Source organism: Diaporthe amygdali (assembly GCF_026229845.1).
Source record: "Diaporthe amygdali strain CAA958 chromosome Unknown NODE_19_length_847323_cov_64_739301, whole genome shotgun sequence".
NCBI lineage: Eukaryota > Fungi > Ascomycota > Sordariomycetes > Diaporthales > Diaporthaceae > Diaporthe > Diaporthe amygdali.
In genome coordinates, this window is record NW_026517039.1 from 490,149 (window position 1) to 517,146 (window position 26,998).

General features: G+C 52.9%; 11 protein-coding genes across 11 annotated transcripts; 5 read left to right on the plus strand and 6 right to left on the minus strand.

The window, feature by feature from the left end:
• Positions 1-2,075: 2,075 nt before the first annotated feature.
• J7T55_010508 (uncharacterized protein) lies at positions 2,076-3,364 on the plus strand (the record flags this gene model as incomplete). The annotated part of the gene is made up of 2 exons (XM_053145059.1): positions 2,076-2,199; positions 2,256-3,364. The coding sequence occupies 2 exons, from the start codon at positions 2,076-2,078 to the stop codon at positions 3,362-3,364; spliced, it is 1,233 nt and encodes a 410-aa protein (XP_052992355.1).
• A 3,038-nt stretch (positions 3,365-6,402) lies between these two features.
• On the plus strand, positions 6,403-7,326 carry J7T55_010509 (hd family; the record flags this gene model as incomplete). Its single annotated transcript, XM_053145060.1, has 2 exons — positions 6,403-6,472; positions 6,545-7,326. 2 exons carry the CDS (start codon positions 6,403-6,405, stop codon positions 7,324-7,326), a joined length of 852 nt encoding a protein of 283 aa, XP_052992356.1.
• Positions 7,327-9,447: 2,121 nt separating this feature from the next.
• Positions 9,448-11,319, plus strand: J7T55_010510 (uncharacterized protein; the record flags this gene model as incomplete). The annotated part of the gene is made up of 1 exon (XM_053145061.1): positions 9,448-11,319. The coding sequence occupies one exon, from the start codon at positions 9,448-9,450 to the stop codon at positions 11,317-11,319; it is 1,872 nt and encodes a 623-aa protein (XP_052992357.1).
• Positions 11,320-11,796: 477 nt separating this feature from the next.
• J7T55_010511 (uncharacterized protein) lies at positions 11,797-13,266 on the minus strand (the record flags this gene model as incomplete). Its single annotated transcript, XM_053145062.1, has 4 exons — positions 11,797-11,962; positions 12,027-12,792; positions 12,863-12,986; positions 13,033-13,266. The coding sequence occupies 4 exons, from the start codon at positions 13,264-13,266 to the stop codon at positions 11,797-11,799; spliced, it is 1,290 nt and encodes a 429-aa protein (XP_052992358.1).
• Positions 13,267-13,981: 715 nt separating this feature from the next.
• On the plus strand, positions 13,982-14,569 carry J7T55_010512 (uncharacterized protein; the record flags this gene model as incomplete). Its single annotated transcript, XM_053145063.1, has 2 exons — positions 13,982-14,366; positions 14,496-14,569. 2 exons carry the CDS (start codon positions 13,982-13,984, stop codon positions 14,567-14,569), a joined length of 459 nt encoding a protein of 152 aa, XP_052992359.1.
• Positions 14,570-14,793: 224 nt separating this feature from the next.
• Positions 14,794-16,363, minus strand: J7T55_010513 (pristinamycin iia synthase subunit a; the record flags this gene model as incomplete). Its single annotated transcript, XM_053145064.1, has 3 exons — positions 14,794-15,670; positions 15,736-16,076; positions 16,130-16,363. 3 exons carry the CDS (start codon positions 16,361-16,363, stop codon positions 14,794-14,796), a joined length of 1,452 nt encoding a protein of 483 aa, XP_052992360.1.
• A 691-nt stretch (positions 16,364-17,054) lies between these two features.
• On the plus strand, positions 17,055-19,319 carry J7T55_010514 (uncharacterized protein; the record flags this gene model as incomplete). The annotated part of the gene is made up of 4 exons (XM_053145065.1): positions 17,055-17,380; positions 17,439-17,639; positions 17,707-17,977; positions 18,048-19,319. The coding sequence occupies 4 exons, from the start codon at positions 17,055-17,057 to the stop codon at positions 19,317-19,319; spliced, it is 2,070 nt and encodes a 689-aa protein (XP_052992361.1).
• Positions 19,320-19,592: 273 nt separating this feature from the next.
• J7T55_010515 (ldehyde reductase) lies at positions 19,593-20,574 on the minus strand (the record flags this gene model as incomplete). Its single annotated transcript, XM_053145066.1, has 2 exons — positions 19,593-20,376; positions 20,435-20,574. The coding sequence occupies 2 exons, from the start codon at positions 20,572-20,574 to the stop codon at positions 19,593-19,595; spliced, it is 924 nt and encodes a 307-aa protein (XP_052992362.1).
• Positions 20,575-21,278: 704 nt separating this feature from the next.
• Positions 21,279-21,810, minus strand: J7T55_010516 (uncharacterized protein; the record flags this gene model as incomplete). The annotated part of the gene is made up of 3 exons (XM_053145068.1): positions 21,279-21,290; positions 21,351-21,578; positions 21,721-21,810. 3 exons carry the CDS (start codon positions 21,808-21,810, stop codon positions 21,279-21,281), a joined length of 330 nt encoding a protein of 109 aa, XP_052992363.1.
• Positions 21,811-22,470: 660 nt separating this feature from the next.
• J7T55_010517 (2-dehydropantoate 2-reductase) lies at positions 22,471-23,466 on the minus strand (the record flags this gene model as incomplete). Its single annotated transcript, XM_053145069.1, has 1 exon — positions 22,471-23,466. The coding sequence occupies one exon, from the start codon at positions 23,464-23,466 to the stop codon at positions 22,471-22,473; it is 996 nt and encodes a 331-aa protein (XP_052992364.1).
• A 531-nt stretch (positions 23,467-23,997) lies between these two features.
• Positions 23,998-25,390, minus strand: J7T55_010518 (uncharacterized protein; the record flags this gene model as incomplete). The annotated part of the gene is made up of 6 exons (XM_053145070.1): positions 23,998-24,130; positions 24,330-24,354; positions 24,458-24,513; positions 24,596-24,972; positions 25,044-25,064; positions 25,226-25,390. The coding sequence occupies 6 exons, from the start codon at positions 25,388-25,390 to the stop codon at positions 23,998-24,000; spliced, it is 777 nt and encodes a 258-aa protein (XP_052992365.1).
• Positions 25,391-26,998: the final 1,608 nt, after the last annotated feature.

The following is a 26,998-nucleotide window of genomic DNA, read 5'->3' on the forward strand; positions in this document are numbered from 1 at the left end:
ATGCTAGACCGGACATTCCCAATGCTCGAAGACTTTTTGACAGCCACTGGTCGTTTGCATACGCAGTGAATGGTCAGACAAACGCGAAAATTTGATTTCAGTCAAGCCTAGGTGTGGGAACCTTGCTCACTCGCAAGAAAATCGAAGAGGATGAATGTCAACCGCGCCCAGCTCTTGTCTATGTTCTCGCCCGCAAGCGGACGTCTATCCACCATTGTGCTTTTCGACGACTCTCAACCTGCCAACTTGGATGCCTTCCTATAGCAGCCACAAGTAGTAACTCGATAGGTAGCTAAGTTGGAATTCATCCAACATGTAGCGCCCGCAGCTATCCCATAGTCGGGATCGCCCGCCCGCCCTGTTCCTCGACAACTCCCTCCCTCATGCTCCTAAACTCGACGCCTCCAGAGTCACCTCGTACCTCATCCCACGGTTTTTATCGATATACTTGGAGGCCATGCCCCAGGCTCTTGGTAATCCTCTCGACCTATGGCCCCGGGTAGCTGAGCACGCACCTAGGCTCGTATCTGGAGAGTGCTTGGATCCACAGATATCAACAATTACGGGGTCAAAAACTCAATCGTTAGGTGATTTAGCCCAGGCTTCGAGCTTCTAGATGAGGGCCGAGAGTAACAAAGTGAGTGTAAGATCGCATTCTGTGCACCAATAAAATTTGAAAGTGCTTAGCTACAGGGCAATTTCTCCTTGATACCAACTGAACCTCTGCTTTCCAACACTAAGCACCCTCCCAACAGGCAGGTGTTCTGAAGATCAACGATCGACGAGATCTATTTTGAAGAAGACCGCTTGTCGACTTTGATTTCTGTCGAACTGCGTGTGTTTTTGTGTGTCAGAGACCTGAATATATGTAACACAGCTCCACTATCCCTGATAGAGTTGAATTGCCAGTAAAACCGCTGCAGGAACATCCTGCTGGTTGGCGAGGGTTCCAATCCTTGTTGAAAGAAAGCTGTGGTGGATCGGTTGACAAACTGTTGGCTCAGATGGACCAGCATCGACGATAGGGTATTTTATAACTAGAAGTCGCCAGCACTCCATAGTTTATGCATGTTGGGTAGCACATGTGAGCGAATCCATGCCTCTTCAAGGTGGAGCGATTCCACACCTTTCTGGCTTTACATGTGCACTGCTGCCTGCGCATGTAACATTTTCAACATGCATTGTCTGGTATACAGCCGACGAATAAATATTCGCTACGTTTATAGCACTCTAAAATCTGTCTCGAAACAGCAAGAATAAACAACCCCCAATTTAATCTCTAGCCGATCTCCTCACCCCCTCCTTTTTGTTTTGTCCTCTAGGTTTCCTGGACCAATAAATACTATGCCAGATGGATATCGTAGCTACTCAAGCATAAAAATCGTAAAGATCGCCGCCTTCGAGCAGTAGGGCCAACGAGGAATTTATATGTTAGTAAATCGTAAAAAACCTGCAAACAGCTTCTCTTAACCGTTCCGACGTTCCAGATCAGGTCGTCCTCTGTACGTAACAGGTTTTGAAATTAGGTCGTGGAATTAGTGTTGGTTGCTTGATATGCGCTTGTTGAAGAGGAAACACTTAAAGTGTGAAGAAATGAGTGTTGGGAGCCTCGCAGAGTTACAAGCCAACGGGTTCGATGCTCTTATATCCACGGGAGATATCAGCACTGGAAGTATACTGAAATACACCGAGCCGGCGCCCGCCATGGTTTGCTGATAATTGCGCTACATAGGTAGCTGGCGACCAGTAGACGCTTGAAGAGCTCAAAGGCAGGGGTTTCACGAGACAGTGGGACCATTTTCAGGTGCAAATCCTAAGTGCTGATTGATGTTTCGGTCCTGCACACCGGAGTCGTCAGCTTACGAGTTGCACGAGCCGCTGAAGTAGTGCTGACGATCCACAGCTAGGCTCAAAAAGCGGCTGCCTCCAAAGGATTCACTTGCAAGGGATAGATGATTTTTGGCGCAAAGTCTCATACCACGGATTTTTGGTTCAATAAAAGCGGCTTGCCAGTTTTTGGTGGTAAACATTTTCTTACCCCCACGCGGGAGATCAACCGACTGCAATACCAACCAATGCCTTCGATATCAAAGTCAACCAAATCATATCCAACGATCATGGAGCCCAAGGAGCTCTACCAGCGAGCTCGCCTATCATGGTTGGAGCTGCTCGACCTGGCTTTCAAGCTATTCATCATCTGTGAAGAAGAGTCCATGTACCATCTCCTAAAAGCAACGCAGACTAACAAGCTTCAGCGCCGCCAACCTTCATTTTCAACCTCCTCCATGCAGTGCCTCTATGCTTCCTCCGCGGCCTTCCAGTTCTGCCCTACATATATTGCAACCTGATCCGAACCCTCATGAACACGCTCACCCCATCACAGCTGCAATTCATAATGCCGCCGACGGGCACAGTCTACCTCGTCTGGCTAGCCGCGACACTGTCCAACGCCATTCTGAGGGAAAACAAACCCTACCTCTCCTCCAGGCTCAAACGCGACATCCAGCCGCTCTCCGACGGGCGTAGTTCCATCCTCTGGCTGGGCGATCGCACCAAGGCAACCAAATTCGTCCTCTTCCTCCACGGGGGCGGCTACGTCCTCCCGCTGGACATGGGTCATCTCAACTGGTGCCGCAATGTCTACCTAGCTGCGGCTGAGGAGACAGGCGAGGAGGTTGCCGTTGCCGTACTGCAGTACAGCCTGTGCCCCGGCGCCGCCTACCCTGTGCAGCTGTCTCAGGCCGCCGAGGCGCTCGCCGTGATCCTGGACGGGGGCCGGGTGTCGCCCGCGGATGTTGTCTTTGGCGGGGACTCGTGTGGTGGTCACTTGACTGCTGGCTTGCTAGCGCACCTGGTGCATCCCTTACCCGATGCGCGGAAAATCGAGCTGAAGGACGGCCAGAGGTTTGCAGGGGCATTCTTGGTGTCACCTTGGCTGAGCAGTGTGGACGATGGGCCTGCGTTCCGGGAGAACGGGTATCTTGATATGGTCTCATCCGAGGTGGTAAAACAAGCCACAGCTCTTACGACAGCAGGGCTCGGCGGGATTCAGAGCTCTGGTGCGGTGAAGGCGCTAGTTTGGGCGATGCCTGGGGATGTGGAAGACAACCGATGGTGGGACGGGTTGGATGAGGTTGTACGCGATGTCCTGGTGACGGCGGGCAAGAACGAGGTGTTGAGGGAGGAGGTGATCTCTTTCGCTGAGACCATCCGGGCACGAAACCCTGGGGCCAACGTGGTGCTCGACGTGAGGCCTCGGGACGCGCATGACTTCATCCTGCTGGAGGGTCAGCTAAATCGGGTTGGCGGTGCGACGAGGACCATGAAATCTTGGTACAAGGGCGTATTGCAAAGGAAGTCCTGAGGATTTATCCCATGGGCGTCTCATGGGCGGAACATAGGCGTTTAGGTGAGGTTGGTCCAGAGAAGACTAGAGGGCTTTTCGATAGACGACATTGCATAGGAGGCTTTTCTGCTACAGACTTACATCCAATTTGATTTGTGGACATCATTCGCAAGGAAGTTACGCATCAAGACTTAAAACAGTTCTTGTAATGATACATGTGTGCCTCTTTCCATTCCAAGCTGGCAGGAGTGGCGGTAGCCCTTGAACCTTGCACAGCTACGAAGCTTCTCCATGGATTCAGACCGAAATATACTAAGTCTTTCAGAAATGGTAGTAGGAGGCATGCTGGGCCTTTTACGGACTTGAGTAACTCCCATCCAGTAACCCCCTGCCAGGACGAAGACACCTATGGTGTCCTTCCATCATGAAATCCCACCTCGAGCCCAGCCAGTGATCGATCCACTGTGGCCGAGTCCTCACCTCAGGCGCGGCAGCGCATTGGGCTATTATATAGCTTCAAGGGCATGGGCAGCACCTAAGTTCCTGTATCTAGGCCTACTGCCTCAGGAGTGATAGTAGTGGCCATCAAGTGACGCTCCTCCGCCGACCTACGACGCAGCAGAATCCCGAGCTAGGGGACCCGGTGAGACCTCCCCAAAATTAGTATTTACGAGGCTGTCAACAAACGACTCTGCCCCTAGCTCAACATCACGACAACATGCAAGTGTTGACAATCCCTCTTCCTACCACATCCTCTTCCTGGCAGCATACTCTCACATCGTCACTTGCTCTTCTTTTCTCTGTTTAATGTATCCCCCTCACTTTGCGTTCGCGTCGCAACTTGGCAATAGTGACAAGAAAAACAATGCCCGCGCCCTCCTTGCAGCTTCGTCGCCTTTCCTCACTTTGCAAGCACAGATCATAATTCACCTACCTCGTTTTTCTCCCCCCTTTCAATTTTTACGTCGCTCATCACACCCAGTACCAAACTGAAGCAGATCATCACCCTCTCAGTCTCAAGCCTTTGAAAGCTTTCGCCGATCTTCCTCTACTCTCCCCTTCAAGTTGCCTTTTCGATAGCACAGCTCCTGGGGCAAAGCTGCCTCGAAAATTTTCATCGGCCGCAACTTTTTGCGGGCTTCGCGTCTTTCATTTTGCACATCAACAAACAGCCTACCTTCTCCCCAACTCCATCATCAACTTTCATCCTCATCCAAACTCGACCAAACTCAATTGCATCATTCATTCTCCTTGCCTTCCACGAGCCTACACCAGCTACTGCGTCATCAACTATACTCACAATACTTCTCATCTCACTGACGCCCTCACACTTACTTCCATCCCAACTTCAATTTCACGCGCTGACTACCTCACAGCTGATCACCTTCAACCACCCTCGACCACCCTCGACCACCCTCGACCACAGACAGGCAGAGACACAGGAAGAGGAGGAATTGGGACCGTGTTCCGTGAGCTAACAATGCTGGAATCAGAATGTCAGCTAGGCCGGGCACAGAAAGAGGAGGAAAATTGGGAGTGTCTCATCTCGACAAACCCTCTGCAACCCCCCGACCGCTCGACCGCATGCCCGAACGAACGACCGCATACGCATACGACCGCTCCCGACCGTATACTCCCGGCCGACCGACCGTCCTAACCTCGTCCCCACCGACCAACTCGACCGGATTGGGTAATGAGCACAGAAAGAGGTGGACCTGGGAAAAGTGTTCCGTGTGCTAACGGCTGGAATTGGAATGCCAGCTAGGCCGGGCACAGAAAGAGCAAGGAAGTTTTGAGTGCTCAGGGTTTACAACACACCACCAGAACAACAGCACGAACACGCCTTCGGGTGGAGTTTGGAGTTGCTTGCTTCTCTTTAATTGAATCTTTTGTTTCCTCCCCAGCTTTGGCTGGGTTGATCATCCATGGGACTCTGTTTCATGAGGCCACTGGCCAGAATCTTATTTTTTGAACAAACTCTTCAGGCTGCGGCTTGACAATGTATTCTTTTTTTTCATTGCTCTCGTGGGTTGATCCCGTGAAGCGAAGAAGAAATATAAAACGCGTGACTGTGCCTCAGTACAGTGATGGTTCATCGTTACTGTGCTGATACAGAGCTGACTGTTTTGTCCAGCTAGATCGCTGGCAACCGCCTCACTTGAGACGGCGTCATGAGAAAGTCATATGTCAGCCAACTCTGGGCGACTCGGCCGCGCAGGTAAAATCAGCTAGCGTCAAGCTAAAGCAAGATTCTCCCGACGTATCCTCTTGCTTGCGCACTATATGCGCTGTCGCTGCGCAATTGTGGCTCCTCCCCTGAGCCCATCGACTGGCTCCAGGATCAACTAACAATAATTGTTGTTTTAGGATGGAGCTGCTGAGTTATGACATTTCCACATGAGCACGAGCATGTCTCATAAGATTTGAAGGGCATACGTATACATAGAAAGACCTCGATGGAAGGGGCTGAGACATCAGATTTGGAAATCGGCGGTCTGTCTAGTCGAGGTTCCTGGTGAGGATTGACGTTCAGGGGGAGGGAGGTTGCAGTTCTGGGCCAGTCCAGTCAGGACGGGTCAATTGTCAGTTGTCAGCTATCGCGGCTCAGGTGCAGTGCGATAAGAGTCCGACAGGGGATCCCCGCCCCCGCCTGCCCACTGTTTGTCGATCACCCAGCGACCGCAAACCCCAAACAACAATTCGTTTGCGGGCCTGGACCGGTGTAGAGAAAGACCCCATCTTGCTTCATCTGATTGCGGACTTTCTTTGCCCAATACAACACCAGCTGTGCGCCCTGACTTGGCCTGTTCGCCTGACACTTCACTTCACTTCGTTTCGCTCCTTGTTCTTGCTCTGGTTTGCCCGCAATTCTGCTGCATCTTGACGAAACGGGCTTCTGGGTCTGTCTTTGGCATCCTCCTCCACTGCGCCGACAACATAAATCCGCGGGCGCGCTCTTTTCTTTCCGCCGTCTTTCTATCGCATAACACACACTCGCTCGGCTCTACCAGGACACGCATAGATTCACAGACCAGTAGACACACAACGCCGGCATCATGTCACCAAGCGCAGTCAACAACGAGCCGCTCGACGGCCTCAGCGATCAGATCACGCCCGCAGACCCAGGTACGTCCACCAGTCCCCTCCGTATGCCCCTTCTCCACGCCTTATATACTGACCACATGATGATCCCCACAGATCCCTCCGTCGTCTTCACCCCCAAGGTAACCGGAGACTGGACCGTCGCCAAAGTCCTCGCGACAATCCCCACGGGCGCGCCGCAGGAGAACTCGCCCTCACCCATTCCCTACTTCCACATGCTGGAGCGGCTCAAGACAACCAAGCGCGAGGGATGGCGGCGATTTGGCATTGCGCGCGGCGAGTCCATCGCAGACCACATGTACCGCATGGCAATGATCAGCATGCTGGCGCCCCCTTCCCTACTCGCCCGCATCGACCGCGACAAGTGCACGCGCATGTGCCTCGTGCACGACATGGCCGAGAGCCTGGTCGGCGACATCACGCCCGTGGACGGCGTGCCGAAGCCCGAGAAATCGCGCCGCGAGGCCGACACCATGGACTACCTGACGCGCGGGCTGCTCTCGGGGATCTGGGGCGGCGGCAAGGCGGGCAAGGAGGCGGGCGACGAGATCCGCGCGCTGTGGCAGGAGTACGAGGACAGCGAGACGCTCGACAGCCACTTCGTCCACGACATCGACAAGGTCGAGCTGCTGCTGCAGATGGTCGAGTACGAGAAGCGCGGCGAGCGGAAGCTTGACCTCGGCGAGTTCGCGTACGTCGCCACGCGGCTGGCGCTGGACGAGACCAAGGAGTGGGCGCGTGAGATCATCAAAGAGCGGGAGGCCTACTGGGCTGGCAAGGGCCATGTCCATGGTGATGCTGGCGTCGAGGGCGGTGTGCCGCAGGACCACCTCCAGGCGGTGGATGAGTACTACAAGGGTGCGGGCGGTGCGCCCTGATTGAAGACTACACGTGTATGGGATTTCAGACAAAGAATTAATGTTGGGGGGACACCTACAAGGTTGGGGTGGATAACTTGGCTTGCGGCGTTTCGATGCTTCACGAAGATCACATACAAAGCGGCGGGTTGGCTTTCTCTTTGGTCAGGGACGATAGATGGAACAGAAGCGGCGGCAGCAGCATAGAGACATGATAAATTTACGACTTGTACAAGATCATCCACACGCTCAACGGTGCTGGTAAGCCGTGTCTATTCCTTGTAGCATATCCCGTTGTTGCATTATTTGTTCCACGGCAGCAGACGGCTGTGTTGCATTGCATACTAAATTGCACGTCTGCATGCCAAGATATTGGCAATGTTGCTTCCTCTCGACCATCGACGAGGTCAGGACTTTTAGCGCACCGCAGCTCTTCAGGCACAGCTTCTTGGAGTCGTCACAAAACTGGCCTACGGTCTGGGAAACAAACGGTGCTTTCTGGGCCAGTTTTTGATTATGCATTTGACGACAGTTGCTTCAAGGCTTGGAGTTTGCACTGCATGGGCAAGTTGGGGCCGTATCAGGGAGCAGAAAGTTGAAGAAACCAGTCGGGTTTCAACCGTTAATGCTCGCCTCCCTCGAGGATGTGTTCCATCATGGCTGCAGCATGTCCACGTGTGCATTTATTGAGACTTCATCACCATATCTCTGGTGCAAAGCTAGCAAGGAAGAGGAGCATCACAAACAGAATTTCTATCAGGGTGCAGCCCTCTAGTGTAACCATTTGCAGGATTCGAGTAATAGCCTCTATTTCACTGTCTGAAAAGGCTAAGTTGCTGTCGCTTATCCACATCTACTCGCGCTGTACATCAGAGATAATGACCGTCCATGAAGGATGGTGCCTCGTGTGCAGCATTGGAATGTCGACTGAGCAGGCAAGATCAGATAAGGCTGTGACTGACAGTGACAGAGACCAGGCTAAAGATAGCGTCAAGAGCAGAGGCACGTGGTAGATTCGTGATGTTCTGGTGGTGTCGCACCGGCACGTGTTTTGTTTCCATCGCGTAGATTACCATCTCCCCCTCTATTTGTTGGAGGTTTGGGGATTTGTTGATGTAGCTCGGCCTTCTCCACAGCAACGGGAATGACTGATCACAAGCACAAGCACAAGCGAAGGGGTGTGTCCTGTTCGTCTGACCGCTCGCTCGGTTCGACCCGCATGCCCAGCTCCAAAAGCTCTAAACCCCCGGCTCCCCAGCACTTGAGCTGCTCAGTTCCCACCCACTCCCTGGCTCCCTCCCACTGCAAAGCACCAACAGCTCCACTCCCGAGGTCCCCAACTGGAAGCCCAGCACCTGTAATCTGCACGCCTCTCGACCGCCACTTCGACGAGATCCACCTGCACCGGCCACGCGCTCATCAATTTCGAAACACGTCAAATTTGTTTAATAGCTTCTAGAAAGCATCGTCTGATCATCACCAGTATCTTTGCAGCATCTCCTTCGTTTCTCGACCGAGTAGCGCGACCCAAGAGCAAGGAGCTGGACCCCGGACGACTTAGATCGATCACGACGATCCCTGCAGCCATTGACGTCGTCTGCCTGTTCCTGTTTTATTTACCGTGAATGATCCAGTCCAGTCTGGCCCAGTGTACCCTTCCCTTTCGCTTCGCTTCTGCCACCCCTCCCACAGCCTCATCGCTGCTCCACTACCGGACACACAGCTCACCCCGAGCCTCGACCGCCTCGCCAGACCCCGACTCGACGGCTTTGACGGAAATTTGAGGGTAATCTTGGGGGACACAGCAAGGGGGGCCAACTCCAGCCAGAAATGCTGCTTCACGACTCGCGCCAAGCCGGGGCAGAGCGTGCGTGAACCTAGACCTTGAGAGCTCCAGCTTCAACAACAACGACGGGGAGCACACAACTACAGCTCCGTCCTGTTACGATACACCTCCCTGCCACTCTCACGAGGGTGCCTCCCTGCAGACCAGAGGTCAGAGGCTCAACGTCGCAACTACTGAGCTTCAGAGCTCCAGTCACGAATTACGCGATCCCGCCTGGAGGTCGTCCACTTTGATCCAACCCATTCTCACAACCAGCCTGCCTCCGCGTGGCTGTCCTCGGGACCTCTTCCCTCGAGATGGCGTCTGCGTCGCCATTTCACATGCCAGGCGCCTTCCACTTCTCCGAGCCGACCACCTCCTCCACCGCCCTCAACGCCAACATGTTCCGCCCTCCAGTCTCACCATCCTCCTCCACCTACAACCTGTCAAAGTCCACCGGCTCGATGCTCTCGGATAACACCTCCGCCAACAACACAACACCTGTGCCGAAATTAGGGAGGAAACGCACATACGATGAAAGCAGAGGCTCCAACTCGTATTTTGATAAGGTTTCAGGAATGGAGGACAGTGCGCAGGGCCAGGATAGGTACACATTGGCAGGTCAAATAGAGACGCCCGGCACACAAGTCACACCGGGGAATGGCGGACTGGACGACAGCCTGTACTCTGACATTGACTACCGACGCCGCTTGGAGCTGGGATCAAAAAGACCGCATGAAGACCCGACAACACCGTCACTCGGTCTATCGAACCTAGCCCAGGCCGATACGACGACACCAATCACTCCCAGGACAGCAGGCTGGACCACTTTTGCCTTTCAAGCGATAGGAGGTGTTGTGGGAAAAGTCTGGGAGTTCTGCAAGGGCGGCGCTGGTGCATTCCAAGGCTTCCAAGCAGGAGGTGGAAAGGCCTATGAAACGAATGGCCAACCCATCAACAACCCGCCACCACTTCGTCTTTCTACGGACGTACCGTCCTATTCTTACGAACAAGACAACCCACTCAGCCCACCAGGCGCTTTCCCCGTGGCCTCCGACGTGATCTCTTATCTTCCGGACAGTATCCCGGACTACCAAGACCACAGGCAAGAGGAAATCTACCGTGAATACCCGGACCAAGAACAACAGGAGCAGCAGCGAGTCCTGCAGGAACAACAGGAACAGCAGGAACGCCAATTGCGGGAGCAGGAACAGCTGGAAGCCCTTCGGCGAGAAGAGTCTCCAGACACAACACCCGAGCGACCTTCGGCCAAGAGGAGGCAGACGGGCACGATTGGGGAGTCGGACGAGCTGAGGCGGAATTGGGTCATGGTTGATGAAAACGAGCAATCTCCAGCGGCGCGCAGGCCCGCGTTGAATACCAAGCGCTCATCACTGACATCAATACCTTCGTCTCGACTCCCGACCCGAAGTGCCAACATGGCTTCTCGTTTGCAACAGCCGCGGTCCTATGCGACCCCGACCAAGTCACCCGGTCCTATGAATCCCGCTGCTCGAAGATTCAGTGTAACTTCACCGCGATTTGGATTCGAGCAGAAGTCCGGTATCCAGCCTCCGCGCTCTGCATCCAGGTTGTCCATGGCCTCCAACGCCTCTTACGCGGGCGGCTCCCCGACAACACCAACATTAGGCCCCAACGACGCGGCCAGCTTTGCGAGCCCACGATCACCTCCTTCGCGATCAACGCCAGTCACGCCAACCGTCGCGATCAACGGCTCGCGTCTACCACAACCAAAGGGCCTCGGCCTCGGCCCCAATCCCTTCGCAAACATACGAACACTTCCATCAAACACTCAACGACTCTCCCCCAGCCGGCCCACGAGCCGCCACTCCACCCACCACTCGATCCACCACTCGCCTCTTACCTCATCACTCATCCCCAGGTCGGGCACGCCCTCAGGCATTGGCCACCGGCGCAGCGCCACGAGCCTCTCGGCGGGCCGGGGTCGGCCCCCGGCCCCGTTCGACCCAGAGCTGAGCCCCCGCCTGGACGACGAGGCAAAGAACCTCGCGGTCAAGCAGGCGGCGGCCGAGAGGCGCAATTCGTCGCGGCTCGACAGGCTGAACGGGGAGCTGCAGGCGCTGATCCGGCAGGGTCAGGCAGCGCTAGACACGGAGTTCGACGTTGAGATGGGAGATGACGACGGGTGGGACGATGCTATAAATTGAGGCTTCTTCTCTTGGTAGCTGTATTGAATACGTGCGCGCAAAAGACTGATGTGGTTGTCTTGTCCTTTCGAGCGGCTTGTATCTACCTATTGCTGATTTTCTCATGCCCCGGCTTCCTTATCTCAGAAGATAGGGAGGAAGAACGTGGAATTGATGGTACACAGCACAAAATACCCTCTTGGTTTCCTTCCTTTATCTGTTGGATTGCGTGGAGTTAAGGTTCGTTTCGGTCAGGTCAGAGTCGGCCCGACCAGGCGCGACGAATTGAAAGAGGAGTTTGCAGCTGTGCCTGGCTAGGTAATTGTTGTATAAAAATGACAAATCAGATGTGCCCGTCCATTTTTATGTCTTGCACTTAAACAAATTCCCTACTTACGATTGCACAAACGTGTTGGCTAGATTGGGGTCCAACGGTCGTTAATTACAGGATACTGTCGTGGCTCTATGAGGATGAAAGACAGGGAGAATGCCTCAGCCTCAGCCCTTATAAATCGCCTCAAAAATACAACTCCTCGGGTCGTCAGGCACCTGGTATGTCCCCTCCAAGACAAGCCTCTCGCTCGCCCTCCCAAAAAGCGCTGCGTACTCATCCCTGGTCCGCTCCTTCGCATTGAAGAGCGCCATGGTCATCAGGTCCATCTGCCTATACATGTGCGTTTCAGCACAAAGTCGCTGTTAAAGCATAGGTTTTGCCAACGTTCACTTACCTCATTGCCTTGGTACCAAGCCCCGCATCAAGGTCCTCAGAAGGAGGCACAACATACTCACTGACAAGCACTCTACTCCCCACCTTGAGCGCAGGGAGCAGCGCCTTTAATATCGCAACGCACTCCGCGTCTGGGTGGTTGTGGAATACATGACGCAGGAAATACACATCCGCGCCACCAACAGGCTGGACGTCGAAGAAGTCGTGCGCCTGGTACGTCACCACATTGCCATCATCGCCATCACCACCGTTAGCAAACTCCTCCGTCAGCCCCTCCACCACCCGCGGCAGGTCCTGGACAACAAGCTTGAAAGAAGGGTTCAGCTCCCCGAGGTCCCGCGCGAAGTGGCCCCGCGACCCGCCCACGTCCACGACCACCGCTCCCGCGCCGAGGTCCGCCCACGGATACGCGCGCAGGTCCGTGTCCTGCAGGCGCTGGCCGCCGCGGCTGATGCCCTCCATACCAACGTCGAAGACCTTGCGCAGGTCGCCCGCTGCAGCAGCATCGTCCAGCCAGGAGTAGAAGGGCGCGTCCGTGCCGCGCGCGATGTTGTGGGCCGTCTGCGTCAGGGACGCCGTGGCCGGGTGGGCGCGTAGCGCGGCGGGGAGGCTCGCGTTGGCTGGGTTGAAGACTCTGGCTAGGGTGCGCTGGAAGGCGACGGTGGGGGGCGAGCGGGCGAGGTGGGCTGAAAGGGTGGTGTGGCGGATGTGGCCGGCTGGGTTCTCGCGGAAAATGAAATTTGTTGTTCCGTACCGTAGGATGCGGGCTGAGAAGCGAGGTGTATCAAGTGTCAGCGAGTTATTCTTTTGGGAGAGACTAGTTCTGATAGGACGCACTCAGCCTGTCCTCATCCAGTCCGGTCGCCTCTGCGAGCTCTGCGAATGTAGCGGAGCCGTCGAGGGGCACAAGGCTGGCGATGTCGAACTCGGCTATGACGCCGAGGCTTGAGGCATCGTGCACCTGGATCATTAGATTCTGGTTGAAGCTCACGATTCAAGATACTCACGGAAAGGCCCATCAGACCCAAGGTTTGATGCGGGCCCAAGACGAGAGCTTCGAGCTCTCTTGCTGCTTCGGCCAATTTTAATGCTGACTCTCCATCTACTATAGGCTCTGTCCCGGTAGCTGAGATATCATGATTAGACGGGATTTTTTTGCCCTGTGTTTGAAAGTCTTTTGCAGTCTTCTTAGTGAGGCTCGAGATCTCGTCGCCCAGTTCTGCGATATTCCGGCCCGACATATTGGAAACAGTGTTGCATGTGGTGTAAGACTGGAGTTGCAGTGACCGTTGCGTTATCGGAGGATCAACATATTTTCTATAACTGAACACTTATACACACATCGGCAATGCAAGTCGCGGATGGTTGTAGTCTGACATGCACTTACTAAGTCTTCTCCTTGGGAGGGTGTACACCATCGACCAGTGATATCAGACTACGGTACAGGATCATCCGTCGCAGGCCTGCTCAATACTGTCTGAGGAATGAGGTGGGGAAGGCGCTCTTCCAACCATGGTGTTAGATGCATTTGGAGGCCTATTCAGTGGTTATCCAATGGGCTATGCTGTATGTCTTCTTTGATCATCAAGGGTGAAGACACCTTTCTGATGTTGTATGCTGACATGGAAGGCATTTAGTGGCAACGAGGCATAGAACAATGCGTTTGTTTTCCACAAGCAAGACCTGCTATGATTTCCAAGAGCATAAAGTCTTCAAGTGGGACATCGCGGCAAGGACACAAGTCTACTATGCATTCTTTATGTTGAGGATAATGGGATTCACGGACGGGTATTTAGGGAAATAAAGTCATTGATGAGGACCCGGACAACAAAATTGTTCTTGATGTTCAATTCCAGGCCACGCCCACAATGCTTCACTCTATATATGCCTGTGAGCTCTCGATTTCGACTCATCTTGCCCAAAACTGCTCACCACCATCCACTCTAACATCCAAGCATGCAGACATATCCACTTCACAAGCTTGAAGCACCAGATCGTGTCGAGACTAGAAGAATAAGTGAGCTGTTCGGTATTAAGATGAACATCTCTGTGGATCCAGAAGTCCTGGAAGGGGCTCGTGCTTTGTGCATGCTTCGTGTAGACACTCGCCAGCAAGATGTGGACTTGGGCGACGACACTGAGGATGACTGCGTGATCACCGAGGTTCGTCCCGTTGTACCACCCCAGGAAGCCGAGCAAAGTCGACCCATTTGGACGGACGCACCCGTGCTCGAGACTCGGCCCCCCTACAGCTTCAAGTCACTTGTCATCCAAGCCTTCCTTGATGCCCCGGAAGAGCAGACGGGTATGCATACATTCCAACTGGCTGATAAAATCATCGGTAAGTACCCCTACTTCGCTGACCGTAAAAGAATGCTTCTGCATGAGATAGCAGCAGCTCTGTGCAGCAGCCCTACAAGAGATGGTATGTTTGAGAGGTGTGAGAAGTCTGAAATTCGCTGGCGAGTAGCGGCCAATGCTCGCGAGAAGGCAATTCGACAAGCGTGGAAGATTAACAAGCGGACTTCTAAACGCTTTCCGTAGGCTGGCCGAGGTCTCCGTAGGTATTTTTACATTTTCAATATCTTGGGACTGGATTCTAGGCAGGAGTTCGGGCGCAGTGGCTTTTGATAGAAAGTAATTTTTTTTGTTTAAAAAAAAAGAAAGAAAAAAACATTTCCCGAGAATTATCCATATCGTTTCTTAAGATGCAATGTACTCACAAGCAGAAATAGCAACTAATTGACTTTCATTGAACCAAAAAAAAACTAGTCGCCAGCTTTCCAGTGGTATTTTGCAGCCACATGGTCTGGTGGAGGCCGTGCAAGTCCCTTCTTTCCATACAAGTTCTCCCTATAAGTCCCGCCATCAACAGCATACCCGTCCCAGAACAGCCCACGTTGACGCAGTACAGGCAACAAGCGCTCGATCACCTCCTCAAAGGTCTCAGGCATCAGCGCATAAGCCAGGTTGAAGCCATCCACGTCAGCCTCCCTGACCCACCTCTCCATCTCGTCCGCGACTTGTTCCGCCGTGCCCACCACAGTGGCCCCGAGGCCACCGACCTTGATATGGTTCGCGACCGTGTGCTTGGTCCACTTGGGGACGCCCGGAACGGACTTGGACCACGACTCGACAGCGGACCGGATGGCGTTGGACTCGACGTGGCGCAGCTCCTCGTCGTCGCCGTACTTGGCCAGGTCGATCCCCGTCCAGCCGCCAAACAGCGCCAGCGCGCCGTCCTCAGACCCGTAGCCCACGAACTCCTGGTACTTGGCCGTCGCCTCCTCGGCCGTGTCCGCGATGATCGGGCACAGCATCGCCAGGAACTTGATGCTGGCCGGGTCGCGCCCGAAGTCGTCCCGCGCCATTGCCCGGATCTCGGCGATGTTCTTGGCGATCACCGACGGGCTGTGCCCGGCTACGAAGATGGCCTCGGCGTGTCGTGCTGCGAAGGTCTTGCCTGCCTTTGAGGTCCCGGCTTGCATGATGACTGGAGTCCGCTGCGGAGATGGCTGGCAGATGTGCGGCCCGGGAACTGTGTAGTACTTCCCGACGTGGTCAATTGTCCGAACGAGCTTCGGGTCTGTGTATATGCCCTTCTCCTTGTCGAGCTTCACTGCGTCGTCGCGCCACGACGATTGCCTGCGTGAGGTATCAGATGATGCGTTCGATGTGAATAATTATTCGCTGATTGTTAATTGACTTACCATAGCTTGTACATCACCTCCACGTATTCCTCCGCAATCGCGTATCTCTCATCGTGATCTGGCTGTTCAGTGTGGCCAAGGTTTCTCGCTGCTGAGTCCAGGTAGCCAGTCACGATGTTCCAGCCGACCCTGCCCCCACTCAAGTGGTCGACTGTACTCAGCCTTCGAGCGAGATGGTAAGGCTGCTCATAAGTCGTGGCCAGGGTGACACCGAAGCCGAGATTCTTGGTCGCCGCTGCCATGGCTGGGACAACGGCAAGCGGTTCATTGACCGGCCATTGTGCCCCTGAGACAATCGCCGGGTCGGGATTCCGCGGGCCTTTGTATACATCATAGGAGCCCTTTCATATTCAGTTACCATCATGAATTTTCATTACTGAGTCACAATACTTACAAGCACATCAGCAATAAACATCCCATGAAAATTACCCTTCTCCAGCAGCTGGGCTAGCTCAACCCAGTGTTTGATATTATTGAAGTCCGAGGATCGGTCCCGCGGATGCCTCCAAAGGCCAGGGGACTGATGGCCACTGCAGGACTCGACAAAGGCGTTGATGATCAGCTGCTTCTTGGCGCCCGAGCTGGAGCCAGATGGCCCATTGCTCGATTGGGGGGTGGATGATGCCATTGTCCAGAGTTTCGTGAGAGATAAGGGCGAAATGAGACGAAGAGCTGCGCAGAAGTGCCTCAGCTTTGGGTAGAAACTCGAGCCTTTTTCATCACAACGAATTCAGCTCAATAGACCTCTGGCCCACGGTTACCCCACGTGCGCTTCATCTAGTGAGCTCCGCATGCGCAGCTAGTAGCGCGATCGCTGCGTGGTGAGAAGGTTGTTGATCCATGAGATCGGCCGCATGGAGCTGCATGGCAACAGGGCAACCCGCTTTCGCGTCATCGAGCCTAATGAGTCGCAATAGATATCCCAACCCGCACAGCGATTTCACTCCTGTCGTTCGGACCTATCCCCGCCCGTTGACCCAAGATCTCGGTAATCTGCCATCCTTTTTCACTTGGGAAAAACTGTTCCATCGCGTCTAGTCGCTTCTCGCTAACCCACAACACCGGACTGCGACTATGTCGAGATGCCATGTTAGGCATTATGGCACAATCGCTTCTGCGTACCGGCAGCGTGGGGCCGCAAACTTACGTCGTGCAGGACCAGGTTTTACAGAATAACTGCTCATTGGGACAGTTCTAGTCCCCGATAAACATCGGAGGCTTGATGTTCCCTTAAATATTCGTGACATCCGTTCGGTTGCAACAGTGCCTGCGTTGATCGTCACTGTCACCCTCCAAGTGTCATCGCTGCAGATTCCATCATGACCTCGATATTCTCTCGTGCAGGCGCCGCAGCGTCGAGTGGCTCTATCGAGCCTCCTTTGCCTCAGGCTGTTGGATATGTGGTCGTCGTGGTCATCGGCTTCCTCATCGCCTTCATTATGATATTCGTTACCTATCTCCTCAAGAAGACGGTGGGCGAGGACAACAAGACCACCGAGATGTTCATGACGGCTAATCGCAAGGTTGGTACCGGGCTGACTGCCTCTGCAGTCATATCTAGTTGGCTGTGGAGTACCGCAATGTTAGGAAGTACCCTCGTAGGATATAACTACGGTATTGCGGGTCCTTTTTGGTTTGCTGCTGGGTGAGTTGAGCCAGTCCAGGACGTGTCCTTCGAATTACTTAACCCAGTCCTCATGTAGATGTTCTCCCATGATCGTCTTTTTTGCGGTGTTGGGAATTGCATGCAAGATGCGCATTCCGGAGGCTCATACGCTCTTGGAAATTGTCCGCATAAGATACGGCAACGTTGCCCATATAGTCTGGATTGCACTTTGCCTTATAAACAACATCATCGCCGTTGCCAACATGCTGCTCGGTGCAAGCGCTGCTATATCAGCTCTGTAAGTCAATCTTCTCATCCTGCAGTGTTCATAATCGTTTGGGCATCTGGACTAACATCGAATGCAGTACTGGAATGCCAGTGGTAGCCGCCATCTTCTTGCTCCCGGCAAGTGTGGTTCTATACACATTTGTCGGCGGCATCAAAGCCACCTTTTTGACAGATTATTTCCACACCTTCATCATTACCATCATAATCTGCTACTTCACCATCGCGACATTCTCGGTGCCTGAGATATCTTCACCAGGCCATCTCTTCGACCTGGTCGTCACGGCTGGGAAGGCCCATCCTGTCGCAGGCAACCATGACGGGTCTTACTTGACAATGGCCAGCAAGGATGTAAGACGCATCAGACCTGACTTTTTTCTTCTTCGAATGACATGGCCCAGCTGACATGCATTGTCCAAAGGCCATCCTTTTCGGTATCATCCACATCCTCGCAAATTTTGGCCTGGTCATCATGGACACAGGCTTTTTCACGAAAGCCTTCTCTGCCGCGCCACAGGCCGTAGTCCCGGGGTACATCATCGGCGGTATCGCATACTTCGCTATCCCCTGGTGTCTCGGCACCCTCATGTCGCTCTCCGCCCTTGGCCTCGAAGCAATTCAGTCCCCCCGGTTCCCCACATACCCAGACCGCATGTCCACAGTGGAAATCTCCAACGGCCTCGTCCTCCCGTACGCGGCCGTCGCCATCGCAGGAAAAGGTGGCGCCGCGGCGGTACTGCTCATCACCTTCATGGCCGTGACTTCGACGATCTCGGCCCAGGTCATCGCCGTCTCTAGCATCATCACGTTCGACATCTACCGGCAGTACCTCAACCGCGGCGCGACGGACCGCGACGTCATCCGCTGGAGCCATATTGGCGTCGTCATCTTCGGTGTCTTCTCCGCCGCTTTCTCAACCGCGCTCTACTACGGCAGCGTCGATCTCGGCTGGACGCTGTACATGCTTGGTGTGCTGACGTGCCCAGGTATCTTCCCGACTACCTTCACCATCCTCTGGAAGAAGCAGTCCAGGGTCGCCGCCATCGTCTCACCCCTCCTGGGTCTCGTCACTGGGCTCGCTGTCTGGCTGGGCTCTGCGCATGCGTTCTACGGCGAGATCTCCATCGCCTCCACTGGTGCGACCCTGCCTTGTGTCTACGGGACCACGGCCTCGGCGTTGAGCCCTGCACTATACTCTGTCGTGATATCCTTGGTACGACCGGCTAATTACGACTGGGCTGAGTTTCGGAAGGAGAGACTGCTCTTTGACAACCACAAGACCACCCACGGGCAGAACCAAAGGGTTCCCGAGTCTCACGTGGAGGCGTCCTCATCTTACACTGATGACCGGGCGAATCTCAAGCACTGGGGTGTCATTGCTAGTGCTTGGGCCCTGGCAACCTTCTTTGGCCACTGGGTGCTGTGGCCATTGCCAATGTACGCGGCCAAGTATATTTTTAGCCGTCAGTTCTTTGCTGCCTGGGTGGTCATATCCATCATTTGGGTGTGGGGAACCATGCTCGTGGCCGGCTTCTTCCCCATCATAGATGGCTGGAGACAGATCTCACTTGTAGTCAAGGGCCTGAGACTTGGGAAGGACAAGACAGCCACTCCTGTTGAGTCTTCCAGCAGTCGGGAAGGCACCATTTCCGAGGTGAAAAAGGTGGAGGACGGAGCAGAATTGAAGTCTTGAAATAGATTTGGTCTCAGTGCCAAGGGGATATCATATATGTGGATTTGTCTGCAATTTGCTTCCAAGATGCGATGTTTTGGCTAAAGCTAGAATATTTAGTGTTATTTTGGGCGGAGACCTATTCGATTCATAAGGACAGCACAGCGACTAGAATACAAATGATCCCAGGGAAAGACTATTCCGGGGCCTGCAAGGAAGTACAAGGTTGAATGAGAAAGGAGTCATTAACTTCAATAGTTGTCATAGTGCGTGCTGCAGCTATTCAGTGTTTGTTCACTGCTTGCCATCCAGATCCTTGAAGAAGTCGTAGCCGAAGGAATCGGAGGAGTCGTTGAACCTCAACTTCTTGTCGATGCCATCAATTTTCTTCAAGTCGTCCTGATCCAGCTTGAAGTCACCCTTGAAGTTCTGCTGGATTCGTTCAGGGGTCTTGCTCTTTGGGATGACGGAGTGGCCCTGAGCGATGCCCCACGCCAGTGCAGCCTGGGCACCAGTCTTGTCGTGCTTCTTTCCAATCTCTTCGAGCACTGGGTCATCAATGAGCTTACCCTCCTTGTCGCCGTATATATCGTTTTGATTGCCCAGTGGCGAGTAGTGGGTGATGTGGATGCCCTTCTGTTTGTGGAAATCGGCGAACTCCTTTTGTTGCAGCCACGGGTGTGACTCCAGCTGGTGCACTGCCGGAACGACCTCGCACTCCTTCAGTACCCGCTCCACTTCGGCTTTGCTGAAGTTGGAGACTCCGATCGCCTTGGCCTTTCCCTTCTTGAAGACCTTCTCTAGAGTCTTGTAGGTATCGACGTAGTCGATGTTCTCCGTCTTGGGCTTATCGCCGTCCTTAGGGAAGGGCTCATCGCCGCGGGCAAAAGCCACAGGCCAGTGGATGAGGAAGAGGTCTACGTAGTCCGTGTCTAAGTCTTTCAAAGAAGCATCAAGGGCTTTTTCGACGTCATCTGGGTGGTGTGCGTTGTTCCAAAGCTTGGTGGTGAGGAATATCCTCTCGCGCGGAACTCCGGATTTCTTGATGCCCTTGGCCACGGCGGCTTCAGTTCCGTATCTGAAACCACGAGTAAGCTGTTTGCAATAGTCTTTCTGTCAATGAAGGAAGAGCATACATCCGTGCAGTGTCGATGTGATGGTAGCCAGCTTTTAAAGCGTGATAGACAGCATCTTCCTGACTGTCGGCGTCCTGCCATGTGCCGAATCCAATGGCTGGAATGGCGGCACCGGTGTTGAGCTTGAACTCTGTCGGCATTTTGGGTATTTGGAATGATTTTTGGGTTCGATTTTGGAGGTCAAGTGCTGTCTATTGTTGGGAATGATCGTGGTTGGTGGTGTTGTGGTGATGTTTGTTGCCAAGTGTGCGGCGAAGTGAAATTCTGCTGGAAGAAGCCGATTGATATTTATTCCGTCATGATACCACATTCTTACGTCTTGAGAAGTCTCTGAATCAAAAATACAGTTACGCTACATTTACGTCGTTGTCACGGTGCTCATCGCACGGCGACATGACGAAGGTCGCCCCTAAGGGACGAACTATGACGTTGATTGTGTGAAACGAGTGGGCCACAGCTGCGTTGTGTTACTCAAGTGCTGTGTGGCCTGACGCTGCGAATTGTCACACTAATGCAATATTTGATCAACAGATATTGAAAATGTATTTCTTGCACACATGCCTCGACTGTAATGAAAACTCAGAGACATTGCGTATTCTCTCTAGACCAAGTGTCTGATGTCGCAAATTAAAGGCAGCGGCCTTCAAGGCTGAGGCTCCCATCATGACACTGGACAGCTTTTCTTGCGCTGAGACGAGTCTGTATCATTGGCGCAGAATCGGCTTGAGTCTCAAATCCTGTGTGTCAACGAGACCGCGGGGGGGGGGGGGGGAGTGGGGTATGTAGCTTTATAACAGTTTTATTCATTCTGCACGAATAAGTACTTGAAGTTGACCCCATATGACTACGCCGAGTTCTGTTCAAGCTTTTTCATGTGTGCCACCAAACTTCGCCATGAATTATTTTGAAGTCGTACATGCTTTTCTCCCCATTGAAACGGTTCGAGAACGCTCATAGGAACCTCATAGACCTTTTCGACCCGTACGTACGACAGGTTGTGGAACCCTCGCTGTGTTAGTCCACCGCAGGGGACTCCTAGTCCTGCAAATTTCAGCTGCATGTTGATGATGCGGTTCTTGGGGCTCGGGGCAATAGGAATGAAGAGATTCGCATCGATGCTGGGTTGGTTTTGACTTGATGTTATCTACATATAAGATGATATGAGTCAGATAGTGTTCTCAAATCAAAAATATCAGGCAACGGACAGTTAAGATCTTGACATAGCCTTTAGTGTTGCGAGAACTTTCTAGGACAATGACCATGTGCCTGCGAACATTCTTTGGCACTCGGACAGCCACTCTCTCACTTTCGTTCCATTCCGAAGAATCGCGGAATTGGAAAACCTTTCCGTTCTTTTGGTCTGGTTGACGCTTCATCTTCGGCAAGCTGCCGCCGACAATAGTATTGTGTTTGATTGCGAGACGAGATAGCGAGCTTGCTACAAGGTTCGTTGACCAGATCGACGTTGGAAGTCAGAATAGCACGCCTGATTGCTGCCTAAGGGTGCGGGGTTAGCAGAACAGCATTTATGTTGGGCCTGTTGGTTCTGCGTAGCTCGGACATACATATCTGCCTCGTACATGCACGCATGCATTGTGTTGGTGCTATGAAACGAGAAGGAAGGGGCTGTCGTGTGAACCTGCGGCACAGCAGACTAGGTGGTGGCTACCATTGGCGGCCTGCAATACACAAACCACTGATATCATCAGCCTCAAATCATGCATGATGACCGTGATAAAGCTATGATTTGGTGGTATACATGGGACTGAGTGTGAGTATGTGACGCATCAGAGTGGACGAGATACGGCAGACTTCGAACCTACAGAGTAAGCTGGTAATTCAGAACGTTGGAACAGAGTCTGGCTACCTAGTCTAGGTATGTATAAGAGCTGCTCTGGAAATGCAAGCACAAATAAGTTCATACCAATGACTAGTTCAATACGTCCATTTAATACACAAATGTCTATAGAAAGTGTAAAGTTTCGCGAACTCTAGCTTGGCCCATCCGGTTCCGGCAAAAACAAAAGGCGCCTTGGTCATGACCGCGCCAGCGTGAAGCTCATGTCAAGGCCAGACGCAAGGAAGTAAATCGTTTGGAGCATCGGCGTCGCAACACCCTTATCCCTCGCAAGCCTCACAGTGTTCCCGACAATCGCATCGACCTCCATGTTCCTGCCAGCCAGCGCGTCAGCCAACATCGAGGGCTGGATGCCCGGCAGCTGCCGGACGGAGGCACGCTGGAGCTGGAAGTCGACGAGCTCCTCGTTGATATGCGCGTAGCCGTACGCCTGCGCCGTCGCTGCAATCTCCAGCATCACGCCCCTGACGAAGTCTTTGAAGCTGCCGGACTGGTTGCTGACGTCCAGGAGGGGTCGGTCCCGGCTCCGCGTCAGCGCGCAGATTGAGTTCCACGATGCGTTGACGATAAGCTTCGACCAGCGCTCGGGCTGGACGTCATCGTGGACTTTAGAGGATGCCTTTGCGGAGGTTAGGAGGTCTGAGAAGGCCTTTGCTGCGGCCTTGTGTGGCTCGGGCGCAGAAGCTGGGTAGGTTCCGATATGCAGCAGCTCGACCTCTTGGTGCTCGATGACTCCAGGTTCGACCTGGGTGGCGGGGAGGTAGACCACCGTGGTCAGGATCGGGTTATCGGGGAACAGCTTTGCGAATAGAGTCTCGGTGTCTATGCCATTCTGGATGAGCACTATAGTAGTCTTGCCGGATGCCACGGCGGGCTTGATGAGATGTGCTGTCGAAGGCGTAGTGTTGAGAGCTTTGCTAGTCACGATGACATAGTCAAATGGATCTCCTCCATTGGCTTGTACTGCCTCCGTGACATTCCTGGCAACCGATGGCTTGACGTTAAGCCCTTTGCCCCAGAGTGTCGAGTTTATGGTGAATCCGTCGTTGGAGACGGCTTCGTAGTTGGAGCGGCATGTTACCGTGATGTTGGTGGCTGAGACCGCGCGAGACAGTATGTATGTGTATACACCACCGATGCTGCCAGCGCCGAATACGAGAATGTTCGGTGCCATCTTGTATGTAGTCCTGGCAGTTCGTTGAAACGGAAAAATCAATGTGAGGAGGGAGGATGACTCCGTTTGGCCTCGAATCGGATTGGAGGCTTTGCTAACAATTTCCCGCTCGGCCCCGGCAGAGCAATGTTAGTAACTCTACGCCGAGACCGGATTGCACCTGAACTTGAGCTTCCTTTATTCCGGCTTACATCGCTCCACCTTTTCAAGCCAAACCTTCGGGGAAGAAGAATCGCGAGACTAAGAACCTGAGATTGACAAGGAATGGCCTATGAAATCGGAGAGCTATACCATTAGCTGTTGCACAGAAGATATGTGAAAACATGCTCGAGTCGGTCAACGGTCGGTCGAGTCGGGAAAACTTTGTCTAGCTGTCTCACACGGCTTGGCCTGTGTGCTTCCCGCGAAAAGCTTCCGGTGGCACTCTGATAGTATGAAAATGAGGCATACTATGTCCCGAGGGTTGCAAGTTCCCGGGGAAGTAGGGTGCGTCTTCGTCAGACGTCTGACATGTTGTGGGGTAGTCAACATCTACACGTCTGTCGACCTGAATTGAGCCCATTGGGTGGTTTTTGTCGATATGAGGTACACCACGTCCAGCGTCACTAGTGACAAGGCATCTGGTACTGCCTGTGTAATACCCAGTGCTGAAGCGGCCTTCTCCCTGGAAGTATGGATCAAGTGATGCAGTTTTCCATGACCGGGTCTGTGAGTTTAGACTGCCCTTGCCACGCTTTGACTTAAGCCTCGGACTATACGTGCTGATTTTGGAGGTAGCACGGCTCCAAAGTCCTCCGGGAAATAGAGGTCTGTAGACAGGCGCACAACAGCAGACAATGCAGATCAAGGACTGTATTGTCGACCATATCAGAAGGGAGGCAGTCAGGTCTAGAGATCCCGTCGTCAGCAACGTCAGCAACTCGAGAACGCACCTGATTCTTCTTGAACATCAGGCTAACGGGCGCCTGATGCGGGAGAGAAGTCTACATACAGATTGGATCAGGATTATAGGCGAGGCCGATCTTGATGAACCCAAAAATTCCAGCACTGGTAGAGTGTTAGCTGGCAGGCCTGGTGTACATTATCGACCAAGATGGAGGGACCATGGAGCCTCCGCAATTTAGCTTACAGGCTCCCAAGGCCGAAAAGGAAACGTAGCTTCCACTTAGCGCTTGACTTCAATTGCAGGGGCCGAATCATTGCCATGGCGAGCGCTACAAGCCCCAGATCGACGAGTGAGTTGGGAGGCTCGGTAGCCAGAAGAATATTTGTCCAAGGCATACATCGTCCGGGAGCCAGCCAGTTCCAGTATTTGTGGAGAGGTTGGCATTGAAGAAATTGGATGCACAGCAAAGTAAACCAGGTCGCACACTGAGCTGCAGCGAGGAAGTATATCCAGCGTCTGTACACCTGGTTCACGCCGAAAGTTCGACGGTAAATAGCGCATATGCTTAGCTTGGCAAAGGTCTGATCCAGCATGGCGAAGATAGTAGCGGGAAATATCATCTGACGTTGAGAAAGGTCAGCAAGGAAAGCATTATGCAGGATATACGGCTTTTCAAAGCTACCGAACGCACCTTCATAACCTTTTCGAAGCTCTGTTCGCCAAGGGTCAGATCTAGTGTGCGGCCATTAAGAATTATGAGACCTAGTGACAAGTGTAAGCTCACGAGATAACAAATGTCTAAGTCAGAAATTGGAAGGCAATAAGAAAGGGCGTCCTACAATTTAACACAAATCCAATTCGAGCGAGAAACACCAGGACCGCAGCCAGGGCAAGCCAGTCTTCTACAGCAGCCTTGCGGTTGGATCGATGAGTTGCCACGAAGCGAAGCACAATTGCCGTAACACAGCACAGGGCGCAGATAATTGATATGACAAAACAGGCTCCCTGGTCGGCTATTTCAAAGACTCGGAATGGCATGTTGAACCCGTGGATCAAGATCCCTGGAAAGTTAGAATTCACGAGTGGTGTCAAAATACCCCGAAAAGTATAAAATTGCGAGAATAGGGAAGAGCGGGCTTCTTAAAACATTCGGAAAGTTCAATTGTCGGGATGAAAAGCATGGGACTGGGTCCCGGAATAGAAATAAATATCTATCTACCTAGGTAACAATAAGCTGCATGAGAACTTCAGGCTCGTCGGTTGCACGACAGTGGCAAGGAGCTTTAGAGTGAGCCCCCGGACCATTCATGCCGCTTGCACAGGTCTTGGACCATACCCAAAACGGTATATGCTGACCACCACATCAATGACCAGGAGTTGGAACCACGAGGCTGAACCCGTGCTACCCGAATGATCTAGTCAAAAGCTTGGTTCATAGCCCCCAATTTTGGAAGGAATGGTGCATTCACACACCATTTTGGCTGGGATCAGCATTGGGGCTGCAGTTCACTCGCCTTGTCAGACTCGAACTGAGGTGTTTGACGCAATGGTCCTACATAAGGCAGGTGATTCGACGTCGCCTTTTGTGCCCAGAGAGAGTCGAGACAGCCGGGGCGATAGGAGCCTATCGATAGGGAAGTCGTTAAACTACAACGTTGCAACCTTGACATGTAATAGAAGGACTTAGGTTCGGGGGACGTAGGACAGAGCTGGGCGTCGAATTGGTTGAATACCTGAAACCGGTGCAGTCGAAGTATGCAGAATGAGTGGCTCCTGTATGTCGCAGTGGGATTGGGGCCGAGTAAGGCATCAGCGAGGAGTGTTGTCCAATAGCCTCACGTACAAGAAGTCACGAGCAAAACTTGTGTCACAATGTGTCACTTATTCTCGTACCGGACTCTATTTCTCCGTTATATTACAAACGATACAACCGAATGTAATGGGTTGGTAGAGTACGTAATCATGCAATACACCTATGCAAGGTCTTGTTCATCACATATTTGAGATTGCTGATGGTTCTGATGATGAAAACATCCAAATTATCTACACATTATATCGGTTAATATCTTTGAAATAACATTGTCATTTTAATGGTGTCCATCAATAAACAACTGACTAATTACCAAGATACGCAAATATTCAGGTGTTTATTCTCCATATCGACAGTATTAGAGCCAGAGACTAGAAAATAAGGGATCAAGGTTCACAGATTTCATGGCTACTTTGTGTATATCAGCAGCAGGTGTTTCAACATACAACATGGATCAGACGGAAGCATAGGCGAACTAAGTCAGGGCGAGCTGCGAAAAGGGATGTGTTTGTACTGGTAGTTTGCTCAGGGAAGAATGATCCGCATTTGTCAAAGAGCTGACCTATGTTCATGCAACAGCAACAGACCATGGATCGAGTGGGTCATCACTCTAAATAAATACGTAATACTGTATTATAGACTGCCGTCCCACAGACGAAAGACACAGGATATCAGTCTCCAGCGAAAGCAGGTATTGATAGACTTAGAAGACACGAGTGGCAGCATCAATCATTTATGTGAACTGTCACGCCACGGAGCTTTCATGGGTAGTGACTCATCCGGCGAGCTAGCATCTTGGCGATGCCAAGCAGCTACGAAGGAAGCTGCAAGGCAGA